General features: G+C 36.8%; 1 protein-coding gene across 2 annotated transcripts; it reads left to right on the top strand.

Annotated features, from left to right (window-relative positions):
* The first annotated feature begins 1705 nt into the window (after positions 1 to 1705).
* Positions 1706 to 4941, top strand: LOC126795040 (transcription factor MYC2-like). 2 transcript variants are annotated; one of them, XM_050521854.1, is made up of 2 exons: positions 1706 to 2581; positions 4068 to 4941. In XM_050521854.1, the coding sequence occupies exons 1-2, from the start codon at positions 1816 to 1818 to the stop codon at positions 4715 to 4717; spliced, it is 1416 nt and encodes a 471-aa protein (XP_050377811.1). In that variant the 5' UTR covers positions 1706 to 1815; the 3' UTR covers positions 4718 to 4941. The 2 variants fall into 2 exon arrangements, with proteins under 2 accessions (XP_050377811.1, XP_050377810.1); XM_050521853.1 differs by having other exon boundaries at positions 4065 to 4941.
* The last annotated feature ends 8638 nt before the right edge of the window (positions 4942 to 13579 follow it).

Genomic DNA, 13579 nt, shown 5'->3' with positions numbered 1-13579 from the left:
TTCGATTAATTAACTTAGTTAGTCAAGGTGAAGCTTTAATCAAACAATGATGATGATTATTATTAATTTTTATTTATCGTTCGTCTTTGGTCGAAAGAGGAAAACAAAAGATTGCCGTGCTCTATTATAGTGAAGCACTAGAAGAACGAAGAGAACAAAACACAATGACAAGAACGTGGTGATGTCATTTTCTAGAAATGATGTGTGTGGATCTATCTCCTAAGAACAGAAAGCAGCAATTGTAAACCTTAACCAACTAGGAATTAAGGCCGCCCGTTGCTGCGGCTTTGTGTTAATGTCAATATTCATATTTGAATACGTTGTTAGGTAAAAAGTATGCAGGTTGCAGCGGAGTTTTTGAATATAATATATAGTATTGTAAAATTAAGTTTCATACAGATTTACCAGAAAATATATGTAGAAAAATGTTTTAGCACCACGATATGACGTCAGATCTGGCGTCATAATCCTATATGGCATGACACATCACCATTTCACGTCAGTAATTAAAATTTTATAAAATTTTATTTTTAAATAAAAAGACATCATATTCTTGTAAATAATTTAATTTATTTATCCTTTATTCATTAAAGATGATTTCAGAAATAGTTAAGGAATAATGAATTACCAAAACAAAAGAATCTTACCAAAAAACTTTCACCTAATTGAATTAATCAATTATATTGAATTTTTGTATCCTCTTAATTAAGAATCTTACCCAAAAAGTCTCATTTTTCTGTCACTAAATATGTCAAAAAAAATTTCAAATTTAATTCATTACTTTTTTTAGTGTTTAAATTTTATTTACATTTACTAATTATATTAATGGCTATAATTAATGACTACAATTACTATATGTTCTCTATCAAATTATTAATTAGATTACAAAAATATGAAAAAAAATTTCTAACAAAATTATTTAGGATACACACGTCTATATTTTAATCAAATGAATTTAATTTTGAAAGTGTTTTTTTTGCGCGCACACACATATGTTTCAAGCATACTTTTGTAAATATTAAATTTCAATTATATTTTAGAAGCATTATCATGATGAAAAAAAAAGATAAAAAAAACCAAAAATATTATTTGTATAATGATTTTGGGCCGTTGGATTAACAAGTATATGATTGACTATTTCATTTAAAATTAATATTTGATAATTATTTTAATTACTAACGTGATAAAGTGACAGTGCATGCTATATAAGATTATGACGATGAATCTAGCGTCATATTGTGGTGTCCTAACAGTGCTCATATATGTATAAGTGAAATATGTAATAAACATTAATATTCGATTATAGTATCTGCCGGAACTTGAAACATATATTCTATGCTTTTTAAAAGCATCATTAACACCAAAACTTCTCTGCAAATGTTAATGTAAAGAAAAGAGGGGTGAAACTATAATTGAACACCAAATTTGATAACTTAAAACGGGACAAAATGAAAAATACATTGTTTCAAAATAAAATAGATGGCAAAGAAAAAATTCATATTGGCACAGAAGCTCCGGGATAAGTAAATGCACACCCCACATTCATGAAATTTACTATTGTGAGCTTTTCACGTTGTAAATGAGTCGTATCACAACACGTGGCATAACAATAGTACTACGTACTGACATTGAGATTGCTCATACTATAAGGTGACCCTTTGTTCCCGGAATCAAATTATCAACATCACATCCTCATCATTTAATACCCAGCTCATCTTCTTCCTCTCTGCTTCACATATCTGTTGTCTCTCTTCTGCTATTAATAATTTGATATCTTTGTTAACTTGTTTTCCATCCCCAAATTAACTTTTTTCCATGGAAGAAGTTAATTTCAATTCATCATGTTCTCCACTACCCTATGGCATTTGTCAAGAAACCTCTGCAAACACACTTCAACAACGCCTACAGTTGATACTTCAAAACCGGCAGCAATCCTGGGTCTACTCTATTTTCTGGCAAGCCTCGAAAGACGGCAGCGGCGTCCTTTCGTTATCATGGGCTGGTGGTCATTTTAGAGCCATCACAGACTTCTCATCCAAGAGGTTGAATAACAATTACCAGCCGAACCTTGCGTTGGATTTAGAGACGTCGAAGAAAGTGTTCAACCGACAAGTCGAAGCTTTGTTCGAGGAAGACATGAACGTGGACATTAATGAAGATGTGACTGACTCGGAGTGGTTTTACTTCTACAGCATTTCTTTGACACAGTCCTTTGCTGCAACCCCTGGGAAGAACAATATAATTGGACATGCATTTTGTTCCGGTGCTTTTGTATGGTCGGCAGGAGATCACGACCTTCAGTTTTATGAGTGCGAGAGAGTTAAAGAGGCTCGCATGTCTGGAATTCAAACACTTGTTTGTATTCCTACGCCCGATGGGGTGATTGAACTCGCCTCTTTGGATGTGATCAAAGAAGATTGGTGTTTTGTGCAGAACGCAAAGTCAATTTTTGGACTTGACAAGAATCACAAGATCACAACCAGCAGCCGCGTCTCAACTTCACACCGGGGTCGTGTTCATATTCCTCAGCTGCAAAACGCTGTGCTTCCAGGATCTGATCAAAAGGAGTGGACGACACAAGGTGAGTATAATCAAAATTCCTCCTTCTCACGTACATAATTTGTATACATACACTGATGAACTATTGTCCAAGAAACAAAATAAATAAATCTTTCTAGCTATATGTAGTTTCCCACAGTGACGGATCCATGATTACTAACGGGGATGGACTTGCGATTTTTTTTCATATCAACTTGAATGATAAGAACATATAATGCAAAAAAAAAAAAAACTAGAGGTTGTAAAATACATATGCCATTTATTGTGATGTAAAACACTAGAACTCATTAAAAACTACTATTTAAATAATTACTAGAACGAAAGTTAAAAAAGAAACATATGTAAATCTAAATTGATATTATATCAAATATAAAGGTTGCCTAAGATTGGCAACCTTAAAGACAAAATAGATTGAAAATTAAACACAAGGGAGGCAAATTTTCCAAATTGAGTCTAGTATACAAGAAAAATGAAGCCAAAAAGGGTTGATAGGAATTAACACAGGTAGGGTGGTACTAGTGAAATAAGAAACCATTTAAACTAAGTATTCATATAAGGGTAAAAGCACACATAGCAAAAATTATATTAAAACTATCAGTAATTTTTTTTTCTTTGCCCAACAATCTGGGTGGACCCTAAGTTTCACTTGGATCTGCCCCTGGTTTCCCAACTTTTTTTTTTCACTTTTACATTTAGTTACCTTATTCAAAAAATCCTAAGGGTGGGCACGAGACGTGATGAGACGAGACGGGGCTCATCCCACGTCTCATCCCACTTTTTTAGATCAGGACGGGACGAGGGTTTTTAAGAATACATTTCACTTGGGATTAATCCCGGTTGGGACAGGACGGGACAAATCCCAACTTCCTATGAAATTAAATAAAAACCTATATTTTTACTTTTTCATTAACAAAGTAACATTTAATTATGAAATTTTAACAAAAAAAATACATATTATGTTCAAAATATTATAATTTACCATTACTATTTGAGTTGATATAATTTTGGAGTTATTAAGAACATAAATTAGTTTCATTTTGATATAAATATATAAGAATTTTTAAGTTTTTATTAAAGATGAGATGTGACGGGACGAAGTGAGATATAAATTATTCGTCCCACGTCCCGTCCCACTATTATGAAATTGGACGGGATCGGGAAGGGACAGACATTTTTAGACCTCCGTCCCGTCCCTATGAATTTCGGGACGGGTTCGGGACGGGATCGAGATTTCCGTTTTTTATGTCCACCCCTATAAAATCCTATCATGCACTGTTACATGGTATGTAATAATATTTTCCTCTTCACACTACCCAACACACACCCACATGCATGTTATGACACCCCTCTATCACCACACACAACTATATGTATGTCATACAGTTTTCGCACAGTAAACGAACCCACCTTATTCTAGTGGTGTAGTTTTCATTCTTACATATTAATCTCGCAAGACCCTCGTTAATATTCATTAATTTGTATACAAACTTTCACAATGTGTATAGAAGGTGGTAGGAAAGAAACTGTCAACCTGGTTAGTCGATCATCATCTGACTCCGGGACTTCCGAGTATAGTCAGTATACATCGAAAACTCAAGTGAGAAAGAGAGGAAGATCAGCTAAATGCGAGCGCGAGTCACCAATGAATCATGTGGAGGCGGAGAGACAACGACGGGAAAAGCTTAATAACCGATTCTATGCCCTCCGATCTGTCGTTCCTAATGTATCGAAGATGGATAAAGCTTCTTTACTCTCTGATGCAGTTGTATACATTAATACTCTCAAGACAAAGATTGATGATTTGGAAGCAAAAATGAAAGCACAATCCAAGAAATCCAAACGAAGTAACGGGAGTGATACTACTGTTGAAAACAATCAATGCGCCAGCTCCTTGATTTATAGAGCCGCTGCTGTTACAGAGGTGGATGTGAAGATTGTAGGCTCCGAAGCCATGATTCGAGTCCGATGTCCAGATATTGTGGACTATCCAAATGCTAGATTGATGAATGCACTCAAAGACCTTGAATTACATATCCATCATGCAAGCATATCGTGTGTGAGCAACTTCATGCTTCAAGATGTTGTTGCAAGAGTTCCCGATGGATTCAAAAACGAGGAGGCCATGAAAACTGCTATTACAAATAGGTTTCATAACTAGGTAATGTGGATTGATCACCACAAAGTTCTAGCGTGATTCATCTCACTGTTCTATTATGTATCACATCTCACTGTTCTAATGTGGAATTTTCAGTTTTCTTGTTAAGCACGTAGTGGCACTTTTTTTTTTCGATGGCTATGTAGTAGCTAGTACGTGGTACGTACTTTGTTGTTCAAACTTCAAATTGTAAGTGTCCAATCAAGTTTATTGTTAATTATATTTGAATTTATGTTAATGTATGACTGAATTTATTTTATATATTTGTATATATGTTAGTGTAAGTAATTGTTTTTAGAAGGTTAGTGTAAGTAATTATTACGTATAAATAGAAATCAATCAATAACTGCAACGGCCAATAGCAGCCCAGTTTGATCCCGTTCGTGATTGCAGCTGCTTAGATTAACAATTAATTAAGCTAGAGCAGTTGTTTAGCAAACCTGAAACAAAGTGCAACTATCCAATCTCACCAGTGGTGGACCTAGGAATCCAACAATGGGTGGACTTGAATTTTGTAACGAAAAAATTCGCGGCGGTGCCAAACAACATTAATTGAAACAAAGAAAGATAGACCTAATCAGAGTAGGATGTAAGAGTTAATCCCTCATATGCAAAAAAAATACAAGAGTTAATTAAACGGTTCGATAAATCTTTAATCTTCTACGAGATCATATTATATACACATAAATAAACTAATGGAATAAGGTAATGTAGATATTATCTTATCTTAAGTCCTTAACTCCAATATTTAAAATTAAAAATTTAATTAATTACATTTAAATTGGGCCTCAAAATTGAAAAAACTCAATAAGACGAACTACAAATGAGAAAGAGAACGAGATTGAAGTAGAGAGAAAGAGTGATAAGTTCATTAGTCTGGCATTGTTGTAGGCACTATCGTGATCAATTAGAAAGAGTGAGACTCTTTTTGTGGATAACATAAGATCATTAGTAACATTACTAATGTAGAAACCCTATTCTAATATATATATATATATATATATATATATATATATAAAGATTTTTTTTTTGCCCAAAATGTGGGTGGACTTGAGTCCACCATACCATGCACCTAGGTCCGCCGCTGAATCTCACAAGTCTTAACCCATAATATAGAAGCTTCTATATTGTAGATCAAAAAGGGAATCCAAGACCCTTACTTTGCCCGTAATCGCGTTCCTGTTGTGCGTCTTGCTCTTTGATACAATTTGCTCTAATTTTTCTTGCTTGTGTTTTGATGGCCTTTTTTTTCTTCTTCTTATCTTCTAGGGAGTTTTGGTTTTATATCCCTCCCTACGTTCTAATTTTATTTTAATGAATTTTTCTTTTGCCAAAAAAGCATTGATATTGTTGCTTTAGAAGTTCATTGTCAAAGCTCATAATCTATCAATTTTACATATTATCTAAACTCACCACACTCTCGTACCAAAGTTCATCAACCACTTTAACACAATGTTTCAATTTATATATTCTCACGACATAGCCATAGCTAATTATCCGCATTGAGTCATAGTATAGCTAAAACTGATTTTAAATTGATTACATTATGGTCAAACTCTCCCAGAGTCAAGTTGCATTGTGACAAACATTGCTGGAAATCCTATTGGAAGTAAGCATCTATAACAAACACAATATAAATTGATGTTGAGTTGGATATAACAAAGTCACTTCCTATCAAATAGGATTAACCCTTTATTTATATGTCCGTAGCAAAAAAAGAAAAAAAGTCATGTAGAAATATGCCAACTCTCGCTTAAAAGTCATGATGATTTGAATTTTGAATTTGAACACAAAGCGGCCCATAAGCGGTAAGCCCATATGAACCACTGTAAATATGTAGTGAGGGCTCCTAAGCTCCTTAGTGGACCCTACCTTGGGTCTCACTCATTCATTAGTTCAGTTGCTGCATGCTGCCACTACACGTACGGTACCCAGTCCCCCACAGACTAGGGGCGAAAATTTCTTTCTAACCCGACCCGGATCCGACCGATCCGACCCGACTTTTCCGGCGGTTTCAGGTGACCGGGCCGACCCAGATAGCTTGGTCTCCTCCATGTGGTGGTATATCATATAGTAGCACGCAGGTTACCACGCATCGAAGCCCGAAAGTCGACACGAATACCCATCGGTGACCCGGTTGTGTTCTTTAATTTTCCGGCGATCTCCGGCGAGTTTAGGCTTAAGCACGGGTCTCAAACTCCTTGCCTCAACATCGTCAACAACCCCTGCAAAGGTTTTGACCTAAATCGAAAGGTAACAACTCGAATCAAGAAATTTCAATTCTAGGGTTCATGATTTGGGATTTTTCGGAAATTCCGTAATTAGAGGTTTTAAGTTTTGATTTAGACTTTGTTGTGAACTAGAAAGTTGTTAGGAATGTCATTTAGATTGTGATGGTAAATTTTGGTGGTCATTGGTGGCGGTCGGTGAACAGTGGCGCCGAATGAATAGTAATGTGAATAGTGGTTCATAAACAGTATTATGTAACAGTAAATGTAAACAGTTTTTTGGTAAAACAATACATGCGAACAGTGTTTTAGTAAAACAGTAAATGTGAACAGTGTTTTGGTAAAACAGTACATTGAAACAATAATTTGTAAAACATGAACAGTGTTCTGTGAACAATGTTTTATGAACATCATTTAGCTGTACTGAATCGTCACATGATATTTTACGTATCATTTTCTAAGCATTTATCATGCTATTAGGTGACTGACGAAACAAGTAAGGAAATTACTCTCAGTGTCGTGGAAGTTGCACGCATGAAAGAAAGTGAGTAAACTCGTACAGTGATGAATCTACCCTTGTGGAGATTCATGATTACGCTTAATTAAAAGAATGAACTATGATATGTATATGATATAGTAGATGTGTATGTGTATAATTGGTAAAAGAGGTACATATATATAGTTTGCTATATTATATACTGTCATAATTTCCGTTTGCGAATGAGTTCATTTTAGCGTTGATATTTATTTATTTGAGCATGTTGATTTGATTTGTACAATATCATGTGATGATTATTGTACGTGGTTTTAACATTGAGTTTTGTTAAAACGTTTTCTGTCTTCAGACGTGTGTTATGTCTTCGATCGTGTTTTTCTGTCTTCGGACCAGTCTTCGGACGTGTTGGCATGTCGGAACCTAGCCTTGGCCGGGCGACAGTTAAGATACAGTTAGAGCTCTAGTCTGTCTGCCGGTGTACTGCATGAGGGGTAACAGATGGGTTAACAGCTTATGAGTACCCATATTTTTGGGATTTTTGGGTGACAGATGAATTGCCCAATGCCCGGCGGTGTACTGCATGAGGGGTAACGGATGAGTACCTGGGTCTCATGAGTACCCGTATTATAAATGTAATTGGGTAAACAGATGGGTTGCCTGATTTCTCAGGAGCACTTATATTTTTAGATATTATTATACAACCAGATGGGCCTCTAATGACTCATGAGTACATTTATAATTAAATATTTTCAGTATTTTTCTTTTGGATATTGGGTAGCGAGAGGTTACCCAATGTCTGACGGCGTACTTCATGAGGGGTAACAGAGGTGTACCACCGCTGATGAGTACCCGTATTATAAATATATTTGGGTAAACAGAGGGGTTGCCAGATTTCTCATGAGCACTTATAATTTCAGATATTATTGGACAACCAGATGGGTCGTCCAATGACTCATGAGTACATTTATAATTATATGTTTTCAGTATGTTTATTTTGTATTTATACACGGTTGTATTGTTGTTTTACTCATACGAGCTGCAAAGCTTACCGGGTTTGTGTTTACAATCCTGGTGCACTTATTCGATGGTGTAGGGGATAGTTCTGCATGTGTGGATTAGCAGAATTGATGGACTACTCTGAAGGCGTCGAAGATTTCTTTCTACTGTTAGTGGTGAGGATTGAGTGAATTTTACATGTCCATTGGTTGTGTATTATTCGAGTTGACTGAGTCATGATGTGGACTCAGTTTCGATACACTGTTATGATAAGATGATTTCAGTATATTTGAGATTGTTTTTGAGTTTTCATGGCTTCGAATTCAAATTTTTATCATTCGAAATTCGGGGTCGTGACAGTTGGTATCAGAGCGTAGGTTGCGTATTTGGCGACTTATCAATATCATCCAGGAGCGATGATCCGACTGCAGCGGATTCCCATCACATGCTCCTCGGTATTGATACGTCACTGGGTACGTAAGAGTGTTAGGAGCCACACCTGAAGGTTTGGTCATCTAAATAGAAGTATTGTGATAATACTTAGATGATTCATCTTCCCTCTAAATATCTTGGTTAATAGCGGGACACATGAGTGGAAGGTACCTTATATATTTTTGACTACCTTACTAGAGTACTGTTTGATACGGGAGCATCACACTTTTTATTGCTAGTTCGGTAGTAGAGGTGTTAGGGTTGATTCCCACATCTCTTATAAGCTCTTTATGTGTCACTTCACCCCTTGGAGTGCCTCTTGAGCTTGAGACAATCTGCAAGGCTTGTCATATTGTGATTGGGGGTAGAGAATTCCCGGCTTCCTTGATAGTGATTCCGGACCACACCTATGATGTGATCTTAAGAATTGATTGGTTGAGGTCACATCATGCTTTGATCGATTGCTTGGACATGGTAGTGTTTTTCCATAGTCTCGGGGAGCCAGTTTTTCGTTATCATTGCCTCAAGTTGGATAGTGCCATGAGAGCATGAGTCTTGGCACATGTGGAGTCTGTGGATCAGGAAGTAGCTATCACAGACATTGTTGTGGTATCCGAGTATAGTGAGGTGTTTCAGGAGATACCGAGTTTACCTTCTCGGAGAGTTGTCAATTTCTTTATTGATGTTGTACCTGGTATAGCACCTGTGTTGAAGGCACCTTATGGGATGAGACAAAACGACCTTAAAGAATTAAAAGTGCAGATAGATGGCCTATTAGACCAAGGGTTCATTAGACCTAGTGTCTCACCTTGGGGTGCGTTGTTGTTATTCGTGAAAAAAGAAAATGGTTCCATGCGGTTGTGTGTGGACTATAAGGAATTGAATAAGGTGACCATCAAGACTATGTATCATTTGCCTACGATTAATGACTTGTTCGATCAGCTTAGAGGGGCTACAATATTCTCTAAGATTGACCTGAGATCCAGTTACCATCAACTCAGGGTGAAGAAGTTACATGAATGCTAATTGGTTTGAGTAGATAGATTTCCATCAAGGCAGAGACCTATCAAGAAGTCTTGATGCAGAGCGTTGTTCATGCGTTGAGGGATATTAAGTGTTTCAATGCTAAGGACTGGATTTTAGTTATGCAACTAATCCAAATTGAGGCGAAATGAAGTTGAAGTATTGTTTTTAAGGTAAGGGATGTGAAGACCATATGTTGGAAGTTGGTTAACGAAAATTTTCGTGACAAGCATTTCAATCATTATTGGTAATGGAGGGATATGGTGTGTGATACATCCTTAATTAGGTGATGCAATTCTTGAGTTGAGATTCATATTAGATCGCCGTTGTGTTTCAACTTGTCTTAGTTGGGCCATAGACAATTGATGTTACTCATTGTTCTTGGCTGACCATGAAATCTAAGGTGTTAGAGAAATTTCATTTATGACATGATGATTTAATTATTTACTAGATGAGCATTTAATTGAGAACGCTAATGTGTCGTTGAATTAATCATTGGTCTAGTGTTGAGAATTGGAACATAGCTATGCCACTGATCCAAATGAGACACAATGGTGGTGACGTAATTCTATTGAAGGTAAGGAATGTGATGACCTTAGCTTAGTGGTGTTTTAACGAACTTTTTGTGACAAACACCTTCTAACTCTGGTAAAGGAGCAGTTGAGGACCAAATTCTTCTTTCAAGTGCAAGTAGTGTTTGGTGTTGGAGACTTGGAAGCTCATTTCTCTCCATGCATTAGGTTGTTTATTGTTGGATATGGAGATGTTAACTCAAGAGTTCAACAAAGGATAAATTTTATGATAAGAGAGTGATCATTTAATTGCTGCTTGCAGAGCAGTTATTTTGAGAATTTTAATCACCATATCACGTCCAGGGTGTCTGAGATGGGCATGCCAAAACATATAAGAGAAGATGAAGAGTCTTGAGAATTGCCTGCTTTCTCAGAGGTAACAAAAAAACATTCCTCTCAACTCTCAACATAAATATCAAGATGAAAATTATTCGCACGTATGCCTTTAAAATTTAGCAAGTTGTCGGAGACTTTAACGCATAAAGAGCGTCAATGACGTTGAGAGTCGTACCATTAGGCAACATAAAAGAAGCAATATCTCTTCCTTGAATGATGGACTTGGAGCCAATCATTGTCGTCATTGAAGAAGTTGAAAATACTAGATCTGTGAACTGCATGTGTTGTAAAATAGTGTGGGTGGTTCCGCAATTAGATAGACACTCAATTTCACCACGAGACATCAACAAAATGAAAATAAAGTTAGTTAGCAACATGTGAACTATTCTAAACAATACACCGTATAATATTGGAAGAAAGAGTATTAGAACAAAGTGCAATCTCATTAAGTGTATCCTATGGAATTAGTACTACATTCTTCAACTAAAAAGTTGGTAAAACATGGTATTAAAACAGTAAATACTAAACAGTAAACTAGGGTGGTAAAACCATCCGAAAATGATGTAAAACACACACAAAGAATGTCGGGGAGTAAGGAAAGTCGACTTAGAGAAAACTGGGAAAAATAACCCAACGCTGGTATAAAGGCAGGAGCTGCAGATCCAGCAGGGGCCGGGCAGAGATATCCAAATCGATTATAGGAGGCCGGAATACCTCCGGATACAGGCTGGACATGCTAGAAGAAGGCCAAGAAAGGCTGGATATGGTCCGAATATGTCAAAAACTGATGTCGGATAAACAGAGGCGTAGTGATGTCAAATTTTAACATTCCAATGTTCATTTTCCAATTTTAAGTGTCACAATGTAATGTTATTGAGGTCTCATGTAACCCAAAAATGTCCAATTTAAAAACCACATGAGTTGCAAATGTTGACCATCATGCTAAGGTAAATAAAATGCTCAAGAGATCCACTTGTGAATAAGGAAATAAGAAATTTTATTGAATGTCAATATTTAATACATCACAAACGGACTTCAAATTCTAAAATCAAAAGACTAATACAAAGTCAATGAAAATAACAATGGCAAAGCCATAACAATACTTGAAATCTTAAATCTAGAATAAGCTAAATGTGACTTATCAAAGTCAGAGGTATCCATTGTAATTGCTGGAGTCTTATCCTTGAAAGCAAGGGGCTCGGGCTTCATGGAGATGTGGTGAGTCTCGATCTTTGGTTATTCATCCACATGGTTCGATTCGAGTTGTAAAAACTTCTTATAGGAGAAGTATGTCTTGATCATCTCATTGTTAGCTCGACAATTGCGATTAAAATGCTTGAAAAAATCACATTTGAAGCATGGAGACATGCTTGAGGGTTTGAATGGAGACCGACACCACCATCACGTGTCCAAGTATTGGACTTGGGCCGAGGACGGCCTCGTTGCCTTCCACTACGAGAATTGTTGTCTTGTGGCTGGTATGAAGCATTTCTTGCTTGATTGTTTTTCTTAGGAGCTTTCTCATAATTAAACTGTGGCGTAGCAATTTTTAGTGTCAACATGTCTATTATTGTTGTTGAGGAGGATCTATGAGTGCCTTTCTTTCTTTGCCAAATGCGTCATTAAGTCGGCAAAAGTTCGGATCTTTCCTTCTTCTATATGAGTGTGGTACGTATGAGCTTGGACCTCATAGTTGATTAAAAACGTGTCCAAAGTCTTATTGAGAAGATCTAGATCGGTTGATGATACCAACAATGCCAAGGTTGGATTGCAGACACAACAAATCCTAATTGAAGTCCTCTACTCTCTTATAGTCCAATAGACGGATGTTATCTCATATAACGGTCAACTTCGCTTATCCTGAACGTTGTTGTACCGCAAGCGAAGTTTATCTCATAGTTATTTAGGATCTTTAACGTTCAAGTATTGTCTCTTAAGAGTTGTATGAATGTGACGTCTCATAAAGATGAGAACTTGAGTTGGTCATAGCAGGCAAAATTGCAGGAGGGTCAGGAAACATGCTATGAATCCCTTCGCTCTAAAGCGAGCTACATATCAGAGATCCAACAGTGGTATTCATTGCCTTTAAGATCAAGAAGACCAAGTTTCGGTCGCGATGGTAACAATATCTATAAAACAAACACATAATCGACTAGATTTAAGTATGATAGGAATTACAAGGGGTGACGTATATGGTCACATAAAAAATCGATGCAAATAGTGATACTCATGATCGCACCCAAAACAACGGTGTATTCATTCAACCACATGAAATCGATTAACTTCTATTTCACAATCATTACTCCCCCAAGACCGTCACATAAAACACATCGACCAAAGAGAAGAATGGTGAGTTCCCTCGTTTGGTCTCATCTGCGGTATAAGATCAATGGGAGATAGAAGAAAGGCGAAGTTTGCCCGATATAAGATATATATATGTTCAAAAGCAGGAACGTTAAGTAAAAATTATCTTTGTGAGTTTGAAGAAAACGAGTGTAGCTTCTCTTAAGGGAAGATGTTGCTTTTGATGTTCACGTTGTTTGCGTGAATATGCTAGAGAAGCAATTTTAAAAACTTTAATGTGTAGTCTTGCGGGGCAAAACGTTGATTTTGCGGGGTGAATGCGTAGGAGGCGTGTAGAGATGCGGGGATGTGAGGGCTGTGCAGGGGCTTTGTCGAGAGCTTGCAGGGACGGACTCAGGGGCTGCAGGGAAGATGCGAGGTCGCGTGCATGGGTGTTGCCGATGAGGAGTGTTAACGGAAAAAGGGTTGCCGGATGCCG

This window comes from Argentina anserina, chromosome 5, assembly GCF_933775445.1.
Source record: "Argentina anserina chromosome 5, drPotAnse1.1, whole genome shotgun sequence".
NCBI lineage: Eukaryota > Viridiplantae > Streptophyta > Magnoliopsida > Rosales > Rosaceae > Argentina > Argentina anserina.
Note: the sequence above shows the minus strand (reverse complement) of the source record. Positions and strands in the feature narration are given on the sequence as shown.

Coding starts and splice junctions, on each gene's coding strand:
- LOC126795040 (XM_050521853.1), top strand. CDS start 1,816: ATGGAAGAAGTTAATTTCAATTCATCATGTTCTCCACTACCCTATGGC. Junction 2,582..4,064: donor AAAGGAGTGGACGACACAAG/GTGAGTATAATC, acceptor CAATGTGTATAG/AAGGTGGTAGGAAAGAAACT.